Raw genomic sequence first — 21,128 nt, 5'->3', positions numbered from 1 at the left:
TATAGGTAGGTACCTAGGACCTAGGTACGTACCTATTAGATTTATAGGTACCTATAGTATACTGTATACTGATAGCTACACCAAATACTAGTAGTAAATTTTCATTTTGTATAGAAATTTCACTATAGAAGGTAAGAGTTCTATAACACCTTTTCTCCTTGTTCACTTGGTCTTGAGTAACTCTGACAAATCTCTCTTCTACAGTTCTTCTCTTACCCGTCTCTCAGAAGTGAAGTCTTAACGCCAGCCCATATCACGGGCGTACTAATTAGCCCAATAACCTTCTGAACAAGTGCTATCCCCTACATGCTCCAGATCCAAAGCCGTCCCTACTATAGACAGGCACGTTTTCGCGTTCATGAAAAATCTCATACAACAAAATTAACAAACGCTCCGGTGCTATGCAACAACCCCCCCAAAAATAAATAAAAATCATATCCTCCACCACATAGCTTCTTTATTTAAATGGCCCAACTTCCTCTCCTAGCCCTGACACCCCAGGCCATCTCACCAGAGCCGGCATCGTTAAGACTTGGGTGCTGGCGCGCCCATTCCCGTATGTATAACTTAAGGGCGATCCACCGCGGTGGCTTTGGTTTCCTGCGAGCCCTTCTCTCATCTTCCTCCGGCGTACGGAAACGCAAATCTTCGCCGCTATCGGAATCGCTCATCGAATGGCCATGTCCCTTATGAATGCTCATCTCCATATGTAGCATAAAGCCTTTTTCGACCTTGAGATTATCATCCTTACGCAGCTCTAATAGGTCAATGCCGCTGATCTTGCTTAGTTCTAAGTCGAAGGCACGTGCTGTAGCTGGATACCCAAGACTTATGTAATTGTAGACCTGCGTGACGAAGGCATCGTCGAATTCGGCCGCTATCCGTTCCTCGAGCTCCTTACGGGCCTTCTCTTTTTTCAGCCGTTCATCTAGCCCCGTAAGCATATACAAGCCCCTCTGCTGGCTATGACGGTGTGTCGGAGACACGGCCCCGGGCGACTGCGTGCCCGTCATGACACCACTTATGCTCATGGATGCGGTAAATGCGGCCGAGAATGGATCCGTTGGCGAAGCCGGTTCCTGTGGGGTCATTAGGAGATTAGGTCCCGTGTGCGTTGTTTCCACGATGACGTTAGCTTTAGCGGAACAATACCCACGCCACAGCCCCGTGGTCCCTGTAACATCCCGCCGATGCCCTTCAGGTTTGCCACCAGCGCAGTATCGTTGGCTTGGTTCCATTCGCGTCTGCTTCGGGCTGGGACAAACACGGAACGTTAAGTCGCCGCCAAGCATGGGCGGAGAGGCTGCCATGCGCATTTTTTTCATTTGGGGATCTTCCGGTTCATTGCTACGGAAGCCGAAGGGGATGCCAAATGGGCTGGCACGGAGGCCGGTCTCCGGTGCGACGCGGGGCGAGGGTGCGCGAGGGTGCGAGTCTACTCTAGCTAACAAAGCAGGCGAAGGTGTGCTTATCACTGGGCTCGGAGCATCCCGCATCTCTTCGTCGAACGATGCTCTAAAGGCAGATGTCGTCCAGAGTGGATCTGCAGGGGGAGGCGTTATATCCATATGATCTAGACTTTCGTCCATGCCCATCCTCTCTTGCCTAGCCTGAGCTAGCCTTTCTGCATGCGCTCGCATTTCCTTAACAGCCCAACCTGGGTCCGACTCCTTACGGCGCAGAAGCTGCGAAGTGCCGTGCCTTAATCGTTCGTCTAGAGGATCGTCATCTTCCGAGTTATCTCTGACAAGAAAGTGTTCCACGCCCTCAGGTCGTACACCGTTTGGGAAGGCCGCCATAGCCGCCTCCAGCTCGCGCTGCCTCTGAGCCTCCCTAGCGGCTACAGCTAGCAGATAACCGGAGAATTCCTCGTCACAAGACTCCCTCCTGTCACGGAGATGGTAGTGCCTACTGCTCCACGAATCTCCGATATCTTCGTCCTCCCCCTGCTCCGGAACTCCGGTAGATAGAGCGGGGGCTCCAATGCTGAGAGCGGGGGCCTCCTCATCGTCGTCATTTTCCTCGGAAGACTTCTCCGACTCGGATGATAGAATGGTGTCAAGGTCGGGAGTATAGGATTGTCGCGTACCTCTCCGAGTGTTCGGGTGGGGCTTCATGGATTGTTGCCGGCGTGGTGTAAGCAAGCCTTCACTGTCGCCGGTGGTATTCGGCACGCCGGTAACGGCAGGGCGAGGGGCGGCTTTTCGCTTCGGTTTCGGTGCATATATATGATTTGTACCAGGAGTTATATCGGTCTTGTCGATCGGCTTCGTAGCCGGCCCTGGTTGGTCGGCCTTCTTCGATCTTCGTGTTGTCTCGATCAACTGCGGAGCGAATTTCCGCTTTGGTTTGTTCTGGGATTGCTCGGAATATTCGTGCTCCCCTTGCCTCTCCACTCTAAAAGAAAAGGACGGTTGCGGGGTTGTCGGTGAGGGGTCTGGGGTCAATTCGGCGGTAGGACCGAGGGGATTCTTCCTGTTACTGTTTACTCTATAAGAATCGAAGGTGGTTTCAATTGGCACTGGGGCAAAGCGTCGAATAGGTTTGGACGGTGCCGACTGAGGCGCATCCGGCATTTCAGTATCGTCCACCTGTACGGAAGCATCTCGCGTGGGTCTCCTAGTTGAGTTGACGGTAGAATCGGGCGGTGTCAGAAGTTGAAGCTGCTTTTTACTAGAAGACTTCACAGATTCCTCGACGAGTTGCGGAGCGAATCGACGACGAGGTTTCGCCGCCAAAGAGGATTGAGGTGTGGAACTTGAAGCATCATCATGCATCGATTCATCATCACCAGATGCCATTGTGAGGGGTCGGCGTTTTAGGATTGGGGTTGCTAGCAATATTAAAAAGGATGCAAAACAGAAAAATTAGAAAGATAAACAGCGTGAAAATTGCAAGATCATATGCTGACGATGCGCAGGAAGAAAAGAAGGCAATCAAAAGAATAGGAATTCCTAAATGTTATGGATTAAAGAAGATCAGTAAATGAGAGTAATAGGAGCGGTAACAATAATGGTAAGGACAGGAGAACATTGTGTTAGTAGGTTGGCTTCGATCCAGAAGCAGTATAAGCCCCTCTCCTAGCTACTTTTTAGCCCCGTGACGAAAGATACCATGGACTTAGTGAGCCATGAACCAAAAGAACAAGGACCAAGAATTACAAACCACGAGCGGCGGACGCACCGCTAGTTTGCATTGAATGGAATGGGGATAATGGATACAAGCAACTCTCCCGCGGTCTCCTCCGGGCGGTGGGGAAAGTGGGAAGTGGATCGTGGGTGGAGTTACTAGATATTCTACATACATACTAGTTAGCGAGAAGATATGTAGAATAGAGAGAACGAAATAGAGCGGCCTAGAGTGACCAGTAGCTTGGATTGGCTGGGGCTTGGGCTTCGTGTTTGAAGTGACCTTGCATGGTATGCAAATGGTGGAAGTGGTAAAATGAGAGCTGGCATCTGAGTGGATGGTTATGTTGAAATTGACCCAGAACGTTCTTAAATGCCATAGAGGTTGCCGGTTTCAACCAGTTAGTTGTCTAGACTAAGTCTTTTCATCAATCCATACCTACTAGGTACATATGTAGATAGGGAATTAGGTAGCTACCTATACATATATGTACCTGCGTGTACATAGGTATGTACTAGGTAGTATGTATGCATGTACGTACACGTATGTAGACCGTCGATATATGTATGAAGAAACTCCACTGTGACGGAAATAGAATCAGAAGGCAGGAAGGCAATAACATCGAATAGAGGAACAGATAGCTCGAGTTAAATAAACCTAGTTTCCTTAAACTTCATGCTAGACTTTTTACTCGGACTTACGTAGGGAACATTGAATTTAAAATCTATGTAATCATGGATGGTATTATAAGTGTTTTTTGCTCTTACCTGAGTTAGAAACATTGGTGAGTGATACCTAGGTACATACATCAAATGTATCTATGGATGTATACCTATCTATGAAGTAAAGTATTTAGATACATACCAACATGACAAGCATGCATATACACATGAAACGAGCTATAAGATGGAACAAGGTACCATACCTAGTACGACTGCAGGTATCACGGCTTCAAGTTCCTGCAACCCCGCCTATATACTGTTGACCGACATTTGAAAATGCATCCTTCGGAAATGCTGCCCATTAATATAAGGTTGCCGAGGTAGAATGAGCGACTAAGTATTTCATGCAATCCATATAAAGAGCGGTAGCTGTTTTAAAGAATGTAAATATTACTTGATGAGCGTTGAAGAAATACTACACCAATATTGATGTTACATCTTTAATGGGTTTAGTTGTTTAATAAATTTCCCCAGATTTCGCCCACTTAGAATACTCTACATGTATCTATGCGATATCGGGGCACTTCAATATGGATTTTTAAAGCCGGGGTTATATCGGGGTTCTAAAACTAGATTCCTTATTTTTAATTTGAATATATGTATTCTGTTCTTAAAAACTCACATAGCTATAGCTATGGTTAAATGGAATTTTCATAAGAATGAAAGAATAGAATAACTAATCAATGTATTCAATATATACACGGAGACCTGACTAATAGGTACATATGTATAACCAATTCAAGTTAAAAGAAACTCACTAAAGAAACTTAAATGGAAACCCGACATAACCCACCTATTTCCGGGGCTACCGGTAAGTTAGGTACAATGTATGTGTGTATATAAATATGTATGTTGATATTCAACTCTAGAAACTAACTAACTCTTAACTCAACTACTGAGGAGAGAAAAATCATCGTCTTCGCACCACCCGATGTCGATCTCCCATATCTGATAACTTCATTCTTTTTTTTCCCATCGAAAACTGAGTGTTATGAAATGACTAGTGATCGGATATGCCTACCTCATTAGGATATCCGGTGCAGTTTCGAAGAAATCGAACGATCCTGAAAATGAGTATAATCAACAGCTAAGTACCTGGAGCACCTTACACGTCACGGGTGTATTCCTAGTTCTCTTGTTGAGAAGTTACCTAGGTACCTAGTATTATAAATCGGTTGCAGCAAGACTAGAACCACATGCGTCTATCGGCCTACACAAGTAATAAGATGGATTACCTAGAATGTGCACTGCATATCCTACCAAGAACACGCTATACTGAATTCCTCGCGAGCCTCAAACTGGTGTCTGATGTGGAGTTGATCAGGTCCGTCTTCCCTTTATTACCCAACTACCTACCTGCCTAAGTATATTGCCAGGGGAAAACCCCTCAACTGATGGTATTGTACAATAGCTAAAAGTCTCGTGTATGATTGCTGATTTGGCTTTGTTATTGTAGATACTAGGAACTTCTTCTACTGTTCCTACCTCCGAAAATAATAATAATAATAAGCGGCTTGACGAATAGCTTGTCTTTATTATTGGCCCTCTCCAACAATAGTATTGTAACATAGTTAGGTCTCTATGCTTTCACCGACTGTTCCGGACCGCCCTTGTGCAGCTTCGGGATATTCTAGCTTGGCCGTCGCATTGGCCAGGCTGCCAGGTGAGCGCCGATCCTAGACAGCCTAGACACTGGATAGACTAGCAAAGGTACTCCGCAATGTGGTTACGCAAGGGAGATCTGTGGAGGGATGTGTTAATCTCATTCATGATACTTATAATTGACTCTACCTAGGTAGGTATTCTCAATTGACTTCTGGTTATTAGATCGTAGGTATAGCTTGTCGGCTTCATGCTAGGCGTATTTACGACACGGGTCAACTAACGAGTAGCATGTTTTAAGCCGACGCAGCATCTTGCAAAAGACTTTGCGCCTTGCCTAGGTAGTATACAACACCTCCCAGAGACGTTTGTGGTTCGACGGAAAACCTTAAGATGGCCTTTTCTCGCAGCTCAGCCTGGCCACCCCATGAACACGATGTCACGCGAGAAAATATAATGGTCGGAAGGAAGCGGCTAATACCTGACTAACAGACCTAGGTGCACGAGAGATGCGATGGTTGAGATCAATGTTCGTCTAGGGAGACATGGGAGTGGAGGATCACTGCATGAGCACGCGTACCCAGGTAGGTAACACATCACGATAGGAAGAGTCAGGGAGATGCTGGGACCCGAATCAAATTTTCGGTGCTACATTTTAATTTCGCCAAGTATGACAGATTCCGCTGGCGGAACATCCTCAAACTACCGTGTATTTGCTGCTTCGGCTTGAATTTCTTCTCGAAAGACGCGGAAACTTAGGTTGAATATATGTGTTATCCGTGCTAATCTGATCCCCTACTGAAGGCAATCTTGGGCAATTGCCTTGGTATAGGTGTGTGTAAGAGATGTTGCCGCCGATAACCTGTCGGATCAACATTCGATGATAGCCAGTCGGTAAGGCTAGCTGTGCCAAGAGATATCAGTTCAATAGTACCAGACTCAGAATGCTCATCTATCCTACCCAGTCAGATCTTATCGCGTCAGAGATGGATGCTACATATTATTATATACCTATCTACGATAGGTATGTACCTAGGTAGGTACATACCATGCACTATACCTATGTGAGGCAACATTTGACTACTTATCTGATAATCGCGAACAGGGGTTGGCGGGAAGATCCTTCGAGGCCAGGAAGCATGTCAAGTTCTACTATGCATAGCTGGGAGTGGCTTGTGCGACAGTCACCCATTCAGCCATTGTCGACGTTCATATACTATAGACTTATGTATATACATACACTCTGTCTTATCATAAACGGATACTTACTGGTGCGATCGCAATTTTGCGCAGTACGAACCATAACATCAGTTCCACCAACGTTGGATAGTTCTCCATGGGTCTCCCGCCGCCGCCGTCACATGTCACATGCAGGTCTTGGGTTGGGCTGCGTCTTCAACCAGAGGCAACCCTTGCAGGGCGCGATGTTATGATGCCGTAGCACCGGCAGCAATCTTTCTTCATCTCAATCTTAATAATTGCTACGCTTATAGGCTACTCAAGCAGCTGTGATAGCAGTAGTACCGCATCTTATTACGCGGCCGACGATTAGAGGCTGTGCTGCGAAGATTGCTATAGTGGGGCAAGAAGGATACATACATGACCTAGGTACGAAGTACGCGGTATATTATAGGTTTCCAAGATGTGAGAGGAAAGTGAGAAATGGGGATGGTATCTTACAATCTTACAATCTTACAATCTTGCACTCTTACAATCTTACGTATCTAGAATCTAGACTGAAGATACCTAGGCATGCAGGTTCCAGACAGGTACTAATATCTATTATCTATTATGGACGAAACGGAAGAGGAGAAATGTGATAGCTGCGCGCGCATGGAGTTCGAGCTCGCATTCTTTGATTACTTTAGAATCGTGTACCATACACTATTTCTGGAGTGGGGCGCCAACTGCCCAATCGTATGCGGATGAAATGCGGCAGAAAGAAAGATAGTGCTATCATGGATGCGTACGAAGTATTAATATCGACCTAAACCAGATATCCACTTCGCACAGACATCGATGGAGATCGATGGAGTTAGTCATGACGTATCTATCGTCGCAGCGCATAACTTTTCTAACTTCTCTAAGCTTGACGTTGGTGACCTCTAGGTATAATTAAGAGAGATCACGATCTTTGAATTATACGGGTTAGCTTACCTAGGTTTCTTACATAAGTCACATCTATAGTTATATGAATGCGGTTACGGTTACGGTTGCGGTGAAGCCTGAAGCCTGAAGCCCGAAGCTTGAAGCTTGAAGCTATAGAATAAAGCTACTATGTAGATGATTATAGACATGAGTCAACTGATATGGGTTACCCCTTTTTGAATTCCGTAAATGCGTAAGTACTCAGCGCATTATTACAGAGCGAGTGCTCTTACCAGGTGATCAATTGTATACGTAATATTCATGGCATAGTGCATTGTTATAGTTGTCGTTGTTTAATTAGGGACACCTACCTACATTGAGATGTAGGGCAAGAGATAAAGAAAAATATGAAGCTAGGTAGGATTGTGATCAAGTTCCCCACGAAGGACCAGGATGTACATAGCAAAATTCAACCCGTCAGCCCGTATCCGAGTACTAGGTAGATATATAGGTACTAATACTACCTACGAAGTATACTATACAGCGCGCAACTGCAGAAAAGCTACTGGATATAAGCCACATGGACTTGAAATGGCAAGCACGAGGACAAACATTGTCTTACATTAATCTACCTAGGTAGGTATGTACCTGGACTAGGGAAGTCAGGAAAGCAGGGAAGTCAGGGAAGGGGAGGAGCCTATTAAAATCTTCAAACTTTCCATCCAGGCACGATCGATGACAACTCCATTCTTGCTAGTCCCTGCTATTTCTGTCTTTACATACTCCATGCTGCCATGTTCCATCGTATCTACCGCTCTCGCGTCAACCCGTCCCCCCTCTTCTTCGCAGTCCACCATTAATAATTACTAGATATCAAAAGCAAGAGAGAAAAAAAAAACCACCAACCAGACAAGGATCATGACCCGGTCTTAATCCTAGCTACCTATCATGGAAAATTAATTGATTGACTGAAAAGATTGTCAACCGCCACAGCGGTGGGCTAGGATCGGATTTTATCTTATCATTCTTTGTTTTTCTTCAGATTTTTTTATTTTTTTATTTTTTTATTATATCATACCTATCCTATATTATTCGATCACTTGCCAACGTAACTAGTTCGCAGCAGCTTACCGCGCTCATCTTGTTGCTTGTTTCGCTTGCTTACCTACCTTACATTCTTTTATATGATCTCTCCTTCCATGTCGCATTTGTCGGATATTTGTTATCTCTGTTTTATCGCAACCATATCTTGTCAGATCTGTGTCTAGTCGTCCTACCTAATACTCCTCTATCTTCCTTGATTCCTCTTCCTTATTTCGCTTTATATTTAAGTCGAAATCATCTATATCCCGCCCGTTTTGTTTCGTATGAGATATCTACCATCTTATATACGACGACGACGCATATGCACAACATTTTGCCGCCATCCGCGACCCGCTCTCTGTGGTTCATTCTCCGTAATAGTGGCCGTTTTTAAGAAATAGGGACCCTTTTTCGCCCGAGTAGTTTGGGGTAGTTTGGAATGAGATAATACGTCTGGTGGCGCTCTAGAATATGGCTGTAATGTATGGCAAAGTTCCGCAACATGATAACGATGACGACGACCGAAATCACGGCAGATCACCTTCGATGTCGTTTTCCCCGGCACTCTCATCGTCGCCCATGCCTTTCATCCCATCCGTCGAGTCAACTTTTACACCCTTATCAATGGATAGCGACTTTTATTCAAGAGTAGGCTCAGGGACTGGAGGGGGCGAGGACCGCGATTTGGCCGGAAGCAATTCTCAAAGGAGAGAGTGCCACAAAAAGGCCGACAGCACGGCCACGATAAGGACCAGGGTTAGCGTTAGCATCGGCAGCATGGTCCAATCATTATCCCCAGCACGAGCCACCGGTAACCATCGTAACGAATACGGTCTCGTGTCTCCTGATACCGCGCCCTCTTCTCCTTCTTCTAGCCCAACCCCAGACAGAGCTAGCCCGAGTCTAGATTCTATCCACGTCCTTAAGAGAGACCTCACTTCTAAATTCGCAGAGATTAATCAACGCGACTCAAAAGCAGCAGGTAGCATCCCAGGGGTAGAGGAATCGCAGATAAAGGAGATTTCGCGTCAACATCAGCAAGATTCCCAACATCCCATTATAGTTAAACCGAAACCAATTATTCGTACTGCGTCCACGAAAAGCGTCTCCTTGCGTCATCCTACACCTGATTTGAATACACGATCGACGTCTTATGCAACTAATATCGCTCAGCTGGAGGCTACGGCTGAGAAGCTTTCGATCACATCGTCCATTGAAGACGCCATTCGTGATCTACACGAAGAACAGAAACGCAACGACAGCCGAAGATCCTCAATCCTAGCTGCAAGCATAAGCTCGATACCCGAAAACAACGAGCCTGTCTCCTTTCCTGTTACGAAACCCTTATCAACTGCAAGTTCCATCTTCGAAACCAACAGTGCTGCACGCTACGGTGGTTACTCCCCAGCCGGGTTTGTTATGTCGCCAAATCCCTCTCTATTATCCAACCCAGCACGGATGAGGTCTGGTTCAGGCCCGCTGTCGAGGGTCGAGCCTGATTCTAGCAATGTCATGTCGAGACATGGTCCCGGGAAGAGTTCCGTACGGAGCGCCAAGTCTACCTCTAAGCCGACCTTGACGGACATCGCGGAGATGGAACCTACCACCCTTACCCCGGCGGCTATGGACGAGGCAGACAGGCTAGCTGAGAAGCCGGATGTAGATGAGACGTTGCACATACCACCGATGGAAGATATTGATCTCACGCCTAGCGCCGAGCAGTATGGAACCTACGATTACTGGGACCAAGCTGTTGCTGATGCCGAAGCACAAAATGGAAATAGACAACATGGCGGTAACGATAGACCCCCAACTCCCACTGGGTCAACCGGTACTTACGAGCAAGCCGAAAGAGCCTTTGCTGATTTTGATGGAGCTCATTGCCCATCTGATGTTGATGCAGAAGAATCCTTATTCTTGCCCTCGTTCAACGGGCCGTCTCCCGATGTTGCCTTCCTACGACCTTTTGATCTAGATCCATCAAGGGGCGATAATGATTTAGGTAACGTGAGACCTATCATATCAGGGCCAATCGGTCCCCCGACTGTTAGGCCAAAGTCATATTTGGATCCCGAAACTGGCAACACCATGCTTTATTACCCGGCGCGGGTCCCGTTGATGCTCAACCTCCCCCAGAAACTGTCCAAGAAACCGAAATTGGAGTCGCGGGAGGCACGCAGGTCACAGGTTTCGGATAAGCCAGCCGAAGTTGATCGTAAATCCGGCGTCGCTTGGCTACCAGAATACTTGCCACAACCTGCGTTCGAGCCTCTTGGACCAAAATCCGAATCACTCGTTCCTACGCCGCTCGCTGGCACTAATGCCGAGCCGCACGCGCGGCCAGTGTCAGATGGCGAATATGAGTTACAAGTCCAGCCTCGACCTGATCAGGGGCTGGTAGAAGACGCTGCTCTCAAGTCTCGCATATCAATGCTTGATTCCGAAAAGCGAAAGTCGAAGATACCCAACCTTGATGGACTACCACCGCAACTACGTGCCAGTGCTTTTTTCGACCTTCCCTCTGAGCTACCCACGATCCAACTTAAGGATGGCTCTGCAATGGCCACTTTGGACAGCATTCTAGATGCATCTGCCAAGGCGCCCGTCTCTGCTTTCACAGACCACGCTTTTGCAGGGTCGCTGGGATCAGAAGTGTACGGGTCTGATAAGAAACGGAAATCACACATAAAACGTGCTAGCGCTACCGATTTATTAGAACCCAAGAAGCGTAGTTCGTTCTTGCATCTTAGAAAACCGAGCGCTCTTAGTAAACCTTCGGAATCTCAAGAAGAGCGACGCAATACTATTGCGGGTGGTATAGGAACGGACGAGACTATGAGACATGGGGGCGATCTCGATGAAGCGAAACATCGGTTACCCGGTTCTCTAGAAGCTGGGGCGACGCCTAAGCCTACCGGAGGAGAAGAAGACGAAGACCAAGAAGAAAGTGAAGAGGAACCGCTTTACAATGGACCCCCGACGACTTTGCTAGCTGAACTCCAGATTCGAAAACAGCAGCAGAAACTCCGCACACGACCGGCTGCTACCGCTTACCCTAATGGTATGCACTCTACGCTACTCGAGATGGATACAGTTGCCCAGATTGAACACAACGCTCGTAAAGGCAAGAAGGTCAATCTTGCCTGGGAAGATCCAAACATAGGACCAGCTGATGATGAAGATGATGAAGATACGCCACTGGGGCTGCTTGTGGTTGCAAAAGGGCACGGCAATAGCATGGTAGCCGCTATCGCCGAGATTAATCGCCCGCTTGGCCTAATGGAACGTCGGGATATGGAGGACAATGAACCCTTGAGTCGGCGACGCGATCGGCTTCAGGGTAGAGAAGTCGGACCAATGAACAGGCCGAGCATGATGACACTTGGCCAGAGTCTCAATAACATGAATGGTAGCTTAAGAGCGCCCAGCCCGCAGCTTCTTGTACATACCCCAGAGGACGAGGATATCGAAGGCGAGACTCTAGGAGAGCGTATGCGGCGCCTAAAGGCTCGTGAGCAAGGCGATAATCCCCTACCTCAGGCTAGACCGGTCAGCTCGGCATTTTCGGCCGAACTTCTCAACCAGCTAGGCGATGCATTCAAGGAGGACGATGGTGACAAGAAGGCCCAAGATAAGCGGGAATCTCAGGCAAAGGAGGAAGAAGAGACGTTAGGCCAGCGGCGTCGTCGTTTACAAGCAGAACGAGAAGACCGTGAGCACGGAGCGGCTGGTGCCTTGCTCTCTGGCGGGGCGAATGATGCATCAAAACTTACGAAGCGACACTCGCTTGCCGATGTTCTTGGCACACATGGGTCAAAGATCGTTTTGACTGATCCCAGGGCGGAAGCAGAGAGAGCGAAGCAAGCAGAGGCTGCCCGCTACAGACAAGAGCAGGACCAGAAGTTGGCTGTCCTCCGTAGTCAGATGCCTTCTAATCTTAGCACGCCTAACTTGAATCGACCCGGAGGTTACATGGCTGGCAGGTTCAATGACGGCACAGGCGGTGGAGCTGGCCACCTGCGAACAAGCACGGCACTGGGCGGATATCCTAACCAAGACATAGGAGGCAACGGCGGCATCATGAATGGGAGAATGAACAGCGGGATGGTAGGAGCTCCGGTCACGTATGCACAGGCGAATTCTCCTTATAATGTACAACCCCAAGCACCTGGTCATATGGACAGGGTAGAACGGTGGAGGCAGAGCGTTCTACCTTGAGGATCTTTCTATGTCATACCGCCCAACATATTCGGCGAAGCTCTCTCGAAATTGGGCGGAGTGAACAATACTGGATTTATACCTGCTGGATTCCCCAAGCATTGCGCCGGCGTTTCAGTAGGGGTTTTTGAGGTAATATTTTGGATCTTGCATGGGTTGGCATCGAAGGGGATAATATTGGAGTTCGACAGAAAAGCATTCGCGTAGGCTCATACACGCATTTATAGCACATCAGGTAAATATGTAATTCGGGGCCCGTTGTACAGAAAGAGCGAGTTTAGGGGCTACGGTAGCACAGCGATGCATTTGCACATGTAGTATATAAAGGTACGTAGTATATATTTTAGACACGGAGGATGTGGCTAGTAGTATATCACTTAATTCGACTGAGGGTTGAACTCGTGCGGCGGATCAATGGTATTTATATATAAGTATATGTCTATCTATCTACCTAGTACCTAGTATATAGCTACATAAAAGTACCTAAGTATATTTGGTCGTCGACACAGCGATCCCGGTGGATCCCGAAATATCTAATCATCAGACTTTCAATTATCGCATATGCCCAACCAAGGCGATGACTCAAAAGGAGATAGTCATCCTAGTGTAGATGCTATGTAAAACTCCGTCTTAAGATAAAGATGATCACCTAATCACCCGTAAAGTTTAGGCTAAGGCGACGGATATCTTGATCTCCCACGTGTGCGGTATCCATGTAGTGGATTTATCGGAGCGCCCTTGGTATTTTCAAAGTATGAAGGGATGTAAGGTTCAAGTCTATCAGAGCGGGCCGTTAACTCTCTTTACTAGGTACCAAGGTAGCGTTTTCTAGGCGCTGTTTCAGGTCGGTGGCGCATACATAAGTACCTATGTAGGTAGGTATGTAATATCGGTCAAACTCGGTGGATGGTAACATCTTTTATGTTGATATACTAGGTACCTAGTAAATAAACTCGGACGTCGAGCTAAGCTTTCACATGCCAAGTCATATGGATGTCTTCTATACTACAACCCCCAGCCTTCTCGTGGTCTTCAATAATGAATATGTACTTAGGTACTTACTATATAGGTACCTACATGCACAGGAAGGTTTTTGGATATGTACTATCCATAGTACCGTCCCTCTCAAGCTAAGAGCCTTGACAAGGCCTAAGATTTAACCTAGCGCTTAGCGGGAAAAGGGGGCGCCAAGAGGATTTATACTCCTTTTCTTCTACTCTGACAATAGAGAAAGACCGTAGTTAGGTATAGATCTGATGTCTAACCTTAGTTGACGCTAAGATGCATCTTCGTTGGCCAAGGCTGGACATCGCCTTCCTCTAGGGGGGCTACTCTGCTAGGTATATACGACTTAAAGTTTTTGCCTCACAATGTCAATGAAGACTGATTCAATGGGGCACTCGTGATTGTCTTTTCTTCTCCTTTTTTTACGAAAAAAAATAGGATAGACTTAAAATCATGTGAAGAGTACCGAATGCATCGTGCGGTAAGAATTGGTTTATCGGGAACGTAAAGGCTGGTTGGCCATCGTCTGGAATGTATGCCGCACCTCCAACGGGAACTCTACCTCCCTTCGTCAACGGTTCGCAAGCATTCGTCTGTAGTATTTAGACTCTTAATTCCCCTCTTGCTTCGAAGCCTCCCAAAGCATATATTTAAGCTCCCAAGTTTATCTTGGTGGTTGGATCCGACCACTTCTATAAACGTCATAACACTCCTTATTTCCCCTTTTGCTGCCACACTGAAGAGGTCTTATCCCGCTTTGCTTTTCTCTCTCTCTCTTCTGAGAAGTCGCACAGCGTCTGACATTTACTCAGATATTAACTTTACTTTTCAATTCTCTCTGCTTTCTCACCATATTCTCACATCAGCATGCTATCTCTTTCCACCCTCGTGGCTTGTTCCTTATGGGCTTCTAGGGCCCTTGCCGGCTATGACGCGGGCGTCACCGAAAATATTGCGATATACTGGGGACAGAACTCGGCCGGCGCAATTAGCGCAGGACAGCCTCAAAAGAACCTAGCGGAATACTGCACTAATGCGGCAGTGGACGTTATCCCTATCGCTTTCTTATCCAGCTTCAACCCGATCCAGCTGAGCTTGACAAATATGGATGATGACAAAAACCTTGGCGACGACATTGCTGCATGCCAGGGAGTAGGCAAAACGATATTGCTGTCTATCGGCGGTGCCATGTTCTACACAGGACCATCCAGCCCGCAGCAAGCCCAATATCTAGCTGACCAAGTCTGGGCTATGTTTGGCCCCCCGAGCGGTGGTCCTGCCCCGCGCCCATTCGGCAATACTGTTGTCGATGGCTTCGACCTGGATATTGAAGCCCCGCTTCAGAACATCGCACCCTTCGCCGCGCGTCTGCGTCAACACATCGACGATGCCAACAGCAAAGGGGGGCGGAGGTTCTATCTCGCCGCGGCGCCGCAGTGCCCGTTCCCGGACCAGAACAATCAAGCCATCTTGCACGGTGATGATGCTGTGGCCTTCGACTTCGTCATGGTACAATTCTACAACAATGCTAAGTGCGATATTCGAGTTTTCAGCTCCGACAATCCCTCGGAGTCGGGCTTCAACATGGACCAGTGGGATAAGTGGGCGCACTCGAGCAAGAACCCAAATGTCAAGGTCTTCCTCGGTATTCCTGGTGGTCCTTCTGCCGTGACCTCCTCTGAGAAGGCGTCGTACAGGCAGCCCAACCAATTAGCCCCTATCATTTCCTATAGCAAGAAGTTCTCAAGCTTCGCCGGTGTCATGATCTGGGACATGTCCCAGGTGTGGGCCAACCCTGGCTTCCTCGACGCTATCTCTAACGACGTGAAGTGTCCCCCCACCGCAAACGCGCGAAAGTCAAATACTGCGTCCCTTCAGAAGTCACGGCGTAACCATCAGAGAGAGTGGAAATTGTAGGTTGCTTGTGTATATATATCATCGCCCACTCGGATTTGAACCCAAAAAATGTACGAAGGTCGGAAGATTATGTCGAGGGGACGTACAGGATGTAGTCGATGATCGCATTGGACCTCTGGTAGGCGCCGACTACTTGATAAGGATACTTTTAGCGGAACTTGGCCAAAACTTTTAGGGTCTTAGCATTTCCCTATGCGTACTAGGTATATATATATATATATAGGTTAAGGGGGTCGAGGGGGGAATAATTCTGGCTATATGAATTATATACCTAGTTAGAAAGTGTCTATAGATACCCAATTCGTAACCTAAAGACGGATTAGAATTCGCTATGTAGGTATTTAATTAATTGACAACAATGACGATAAAGTCACTCACTTGGAAGGGGGTGCGGGAGGCCTTTTTCTTTTTTTTTCTATTAAGATAGCTTCACTGTTATTAGAGTTACCGATTCGGTACTATCGACTTTTCCGTTTCGACTTTCTCTGTAGCTAATCCTCTATTAGCGTGTATCCAAAGTTCTCTAAGTTTTGAACCGTCTGTCTCTATCATAGCCCGTGGCCTACCGCTCTCAATTATGCTTCCCTTGTCCATAACCACGACAGTGTCGAAGCCAAATACCATATCCAGCCTATGGCTAACCATGATAATTGTATATTCTTTAAATTCCCCCATAGTAATCCTTTGCATTGCTTTATCTGTGTCTTGGTCTACGCTTGAGCTGACCTCGTCCAGAAGCAAGATACCACCAACCTCTACTCCTTTTTCTCCAAATTCCGATTGCAGTTGCTTTAGTCTGATCCTTCGTTTTAAAATAGCCCGTGCGAGATTGAAAAGCTGCCTCTGCCCCCCGGAGAGCGTGTCTGCAGACATCCCAGCCATCAGGCCGCCTCGGCCATGGACGAAGTCCCAAAGATTTACGGTCTCGAGCACAGCGCGGCATTCATCTCCTGTCGAGGCACCAAATGGATCTAGGTTGGCCTGAAATGATGTACCATCGGGTAAGAATACCGGTTCTTGAGGCACAGTGATTATGCGCTGACGGAGAACGGCGCGATTAACTTTATGAAGAGGAACGTCGTCGATAAAAATATTTTCCGCGCACGATGCGGCTGGGTCTAGTAAGCGGAGAAGTAGAAGTATCACCGAAGACTTTCCGCTGTATCGCGGACCCTACAGTTAATATTATTCATAAATAAAGCATGGTTACTTGGAGACGATTTACCTTCCACTTCGGCCGCAAATAGCAACTTTCTCTCCAGAGGCTATGGTGAGGTTCAGATCTTTCAAAGCAAAGTGTTGACTTTTAGCGCCAGTATTTCTGCTAGTCGTCGGCCCCTTGAACGACTTTTGGTGATCATCTCTGATGAAACAGGCAATGAGCAACTTCTCGGTAAAGAGGAGGGTTGGAACCTTACACATAGGAGGCCGAAACTCCGTCTATTCGAATACTTCCTCTAATAGGCCACTCCACCGGAGGAGCCAAATCTTCATCTTCTAGGCTCTCGGGTTGAACCTTGTCGCCGAAATTCTTCAGTCGGCTAATAGCGCCAATAGATGTCTCAAGTGAGGTGTACATGCGAACCAAGAAGGAGAGGCTGTTGCCAAAATTCATCAAAGTGATTAGACTGGCGCCGGTGAACGCTCTGTTTGAGTGGAGTTGCGTCGCTAGAGTAACAACAACAGATGCAAGTGCTGCGACTACAATTTGGAGAATGAAACCAAGCCAGCGTTGGATCATAGCAAGAAGGTAAGCCGGTCTCTGCGAGGCATCCAAGTATTTATTATTGAGTGCAATGCTGTCCTGAGCCCAGCCGAAGGCACGGAAAGTTGCGATCCCATTGATCGTGTCAATGAAAAGGGAGCTGTGCCTTGTTAGCGCTTCCAATAGCGGAGACCACCGGGGTAGGAGTTTTACTAAAGAGGACTCTTAGCTTCAAGGTCTAGCAGGCGGATCTGGCGGGATGTGCGAAGATAAAACTTTTGTATGCCGTAGATAGTAATAACTAGAAAAGGATAAGTGATCGCAAGAAACGGCGAAGATGTAGCCACCACTGCAGTGATTCCTAGGCACTCGAAAAGCTGGAGCACAACATTCAGAAATGCCTGAGGGAGTTCCCCGTCAATGAGAGTCATGTCTTGGGAGAAGAGGTTAGTTATAGCACCGGTGTCAGCCGTAGTGAGAAAACCGAGTGGTGCGTTTACGGCGGTAGCCAAAGCTTCTCTGTGGAGTGTAGCGCCTGACTGTACGATCATGGTCCTAAAAGAAACAATGCAGACGAAAAACAAAGATAAAAGCGTCATTGTTTGAAGAAGTGCATATATGCCGATATAAAACGAGTTCGTGCGGAGAGGATGCGCGGATGTTACATCTTCGGACCAGAATTTCAGCCAGATTGTGGTAAAATTAGAGAAGAACCCCCACCCAGCACCGAAGGATATAACAGCCGCGGTGATAATCTTATTAATTCGTGAGAAGTAATGGACGTAGACTGCGATATCACCCGTAATACGCTCCTGTTCTTCCGCGATGTCGGGGGTATTCGGCTTGATGACAGTGGCCGGCGACAAGTCTTCTTGGGATGTGAACATCTTAGCATCTAAGGGTCTGAGGTTAAGATTATTGCCTGATTGAATAGTATCAATGCTGGCCTCATTAATCCCTAGGTTCTGGACGTAGCTGTTGTTTACCATCAGATCGGGAAATGGACCTTGCTCTATTATACTCCCATCCGACCCAAGAGCAATAATGTGGTCCGCGGATGGCAAATGCTTGATAGAGTGAGTGCAAAGTACAACTGTCGCGTTTCTTAAGCGGAGAAGCCCATCGCGAGAGAACACTTTGTGATAAACTTGCTCTTCGGTATTGGCATCAAGGCCGCTTAAAACATCATCAAATATGAGAAACTCCGAGTCGAGGTATAGAGCTCTTGCGATAGATACCCGTTGCTTCTGGCCGCCACTCAGCATCACACCGCTGCTGCCGACCTTGGTCTCATCTCCGCGTGGCAAAATAGCTAGGTCGGGGCTTAGCATGGTAGCCTCAATAACCTCCTCGTACCGAACCTGATCAAATTTCGCGAATCCCACGATATTATCTCTTATCGTGGCATTCGATAGGTACGGTGTTTGGTCACAATAGCCGATCCTGCTGGGGCGACGATCCATAGTAGTTTTACCGTGTGCCACAGGAGTCTCACCTAATAGAGTTTTGCATAATGTTGATTTGCCTGATGCGATAGGGCCGACGACGATTGTAAGGGCCGAACTCGGGATACTGATGTCGACTTTCTTTAGGCATAGTTTGTTAGTATCCCAACCAAAACTTCCTTCTGAGATCTGGATCGAGGGCGCCATTCTGGGTTTTCGCCCTCCCTCATCTACCGACTGGTCGGAGAACTCGCGGAATTCTAAGCGTCCGTCTTGTTCTAGGAAAGCTTGAATTCTGTTCAAGCAGGTGAGAGCAGCGAGGAGGGATGGAAAGAGCTGGAAAAGAACGGAGAGGGGGTTGGCTAGAAGAATTATGTAAGAGACTGAGGTGAATATGGTAGTCACACCAAGAGTCGAGGATGAAAAGGCAAACGTCATGACGGGAGAAATACAGAGTGGTGTGTAGCCGATGAGGGCGGAAAAGATGATAGTCATTCGGAATTTGGATCCCGTTTCGAGCTCATCGACACGCATTTTCTGTATGGACTCCTCTATAGGAGCAGCGAGCCCGGACATCTTGAGAAATTTCATTTGCCCGATCACGTTCGCCGTCAAACCTACCCTTTTCTGTATTTTCTCCATCCATGCCTTTTGTCGTGGTCCGGTAACTTTTCCTAGAAAAGAGAGTAAGACGACACAGAAACCAACAACTATGACAGGAGCTACAGAGGCCGCGCCGATTTGGCGCGAAAGCAACCAGCAGGCTAACCCAACCTCGATGGTGTTTGCCCAGAATTCGTGAATGTTTAGGCAACCTTTGATAATTCGTTCGACGTCTGCGCTCATAAGGGTAAGAGCAGCTGAATCGTCTCGCGCCGCAATCCTGGCTTCTGTCGACTTTATGTACACAGAACTGGCCAGTGCCCCCCGGACCATGTACATGGCGCGTTCTTGGAGATACCAATAAAAAGCCCCGGACACGGCGATTCCTATGTAGATAAGGATTGTTGCACCAATAAGTCCATATCCAACATTTCGGGATGCATCATCAGAGGGTTTTTGCAAGTATTCTAGGAGCGTGTTTATGAGAAATGGCTGACAGAACTGAAAGCCAGTCATAGCAATACGCGGCCCAATAGGGAGTAGTAATGGGACTGCGAGAGCACGTGCCAATGCTTTGGCAAGACCATTCTTCTGGCCAGGATGTCGCAGAGTCTTGATACTCTCGGTAAGTTTGATTCGTAAACTTTCCGAGGTCATGCTCTGATCAAGAGGATACAAATCTTCAAGGGTTAAAATATTCCTGTATCCGGTTAGGAAAAGCCGGTTGAGCCACAAGAAGGCCCCGATACCAAACAGCCCACTAGTTTCTTCAGGGCTATGCTCTTTCGCATTCCACCGAATCCATCTTGACTTGCGTTGAGATTCAAGAATGAGTAGGAGGGCTTTGATAAACACAGAGCCAGTAAATACGCCGGAGTACTTTACGTTGTCATCTTTAGTTGAAGCCAGCCAGAGAGTGCGACTCTGTACAACGTCTAGAAGGGTAGTAATGAGAAGATAGGTGTTGAGCAGATTCGATGGTCGCGGAGAACGTGAGTGTTCCAGGTGAGAGATCACGATCATACAAATAGCAGAGACGAATGCTAACGCCGAAGAGGAAATGAAGAAGGCGTTGAAGATCTGCGCTCTAACAATGCTTAGCACGAGCAATGCTAATTGAAGTACGGCATATATGCAAATAGCGACCTATATCTTAATTAGTTGAGTTACCGCTTCATACAGGTAGATATTCCATACAGATTTCACACTCCGTAAGAAAACGCCTCTTACGATCGTCGGCTTACGAGCGAGGAAGGTGGCCCGCGGAAGACAGATAGCGATGAACACGGCTGTGGGAATGAGAGTGAAGAATATTTTCTCAAACATAATAGTAAAGTCGAAATCGTCACGGCATCCTTGGACAGTAGGTCCGAACGACTCGTCGCTAGGACACCCCGAGAAATCCATCGTCAAAACCCTTTGCGTCGAGATTCAACGCGCTTAGTCATATACCAGCTCCGTTCCTGGGAGAGGGCTATTTGAGACCAAGCTGAGAGCCCCTCGTGTAATAACGTCGTTGTTTCCTTACTCGCCACTTGAGACTCGTGACATATTTCGCGCGTTATCAACCACGGTACAGGCCTGTCAAAATTATTCTCTAGACCGAGACAC

General features: G+C 47.3%; 4 protein-coding genes across 4 annotated transcripts; 2 read left to right on the top strand and 2 right to left on the bottom strand.

The window, feature by feature from the left end:
- Window positions 1–85: 85 nt before the first annotated feature.
- Window positions 86–2,960, bottom strand: GGS22DRAFT_103617 (uncharacterized protein). The gene has a single exon (XM_047957747.1). It carries the CDS (start codon window positions 2,799–2,801, stop codon window positions 462–464), a length of 2,340 nt encoding a protein of 779 aa, XP_047813701.1. The 5' UTR covers window positions 2,802–2,960; the 3' UTR covers window positions 86–461.
- A 5,787-nt stretch (window positions 2,961–8,747) lies between these two features.
- GGS22DRAFT_103590 (uncharacterized protein) lies at window positions 8,748–12,880 on the top strand. Its single transcript, XM_047957746.1, has one exon. The coding sequence runs from the start codon at window positions 9,096–9,098 to the stop codon at window positions 12,840–12,842; it is 3,747 nt and encodes a 1,248-aa protein (XP_047813700.1). The 5' UTR covers window positions 8,748–9,095; the 3' UTR covers window positions 12,843–12,880.
- A 1,349-nt stretch (window positions 12,881–14,229) lies between these two features.
- On the top strand, window positions 14,230–16,017 carry GGS22DRAFT_103569 (glycoside hydrolase family 18 protein). Its single transcript, XM_047957745.1, has one exon. It carries the CDS (start codon window positions 14,715–14,717, stop codon window positions 15,762–15,764), a length of 1,050 nt encoding a protein of 349 aa, XP_047813699.1. The 5' UTR covers window positions 14,230–14,714; the 3' UTR covers window positions 15,765–16,017.
- Window positions 16,018–16,208: 191 nt separating this feature from the next.
- Window positions 16,209–20,924, bottom strand: GGS22DRAFT_193845 (P-loop containing nucleoside triphosphate hydrolase protein; the record flags this gene model as incomplete). Its single annotated transcript, XM_047965427.1, has 5 exons — window positions 16,209–16,923; window positions 16,990–17,127; window positions 17,183–17,629; window positions 17,683–20,663; window positions 20,748–20,924. The coding sequence occupies 5 exons, from the start codon at window positions 20,922–20,924 to the stop codon at window positions 16,209–16,211; spliced, it is 4,458 nt and encodes a 1,485-aa protein (XP_047813698.1).
- Window positions 20,925–21,128: the final 204 nt, after the last annotated feature.

This window comes from Annulohypoxylon maeteangense, assembly GCF_022496945.1.
Source record: "Annulohypoxylon maeteangense strain CBS 123835 unplaced genomic scaffold GGS22scaffold_37, whole genome shotgun sequence".
NCBI lineage: Eukaryota > Fungi > Ascomycota > Sordariomycetes > Xylariales > Hypoxylaceae > Annulohypoxylon > Annulohypoxylon maeteangense.
The sequence above is the reverse complement of the archived record's forward strand: the minus strand, read 5'-3'. Positions and strand labels throughout refer to the sequence as shown.

Coding starts and splice junctions, on each gene's coding strand:
- GGS22DRAFT_103590 (XM_047957746.1), top strand. CDS start 9,096: ATGGCTGTAATGTATGGCAAAGTTCCGCAACATGATAACGATGACGAC.
- GGS22DRAFT_103617 (XM_047957747.1), bottom strand. CDS start 2,801: ATGGCATCTGGTGATGATGAATCGATGCATGATGATGCTTCAAGTTCC.
- GGS22DRAFT_103569 (XM_047957745.1), top strand. CDS start 14,715: ATGCTATCTCTTTCCACCCTCGTGGCTTGTTCCTTATGGGCTTCTAGG.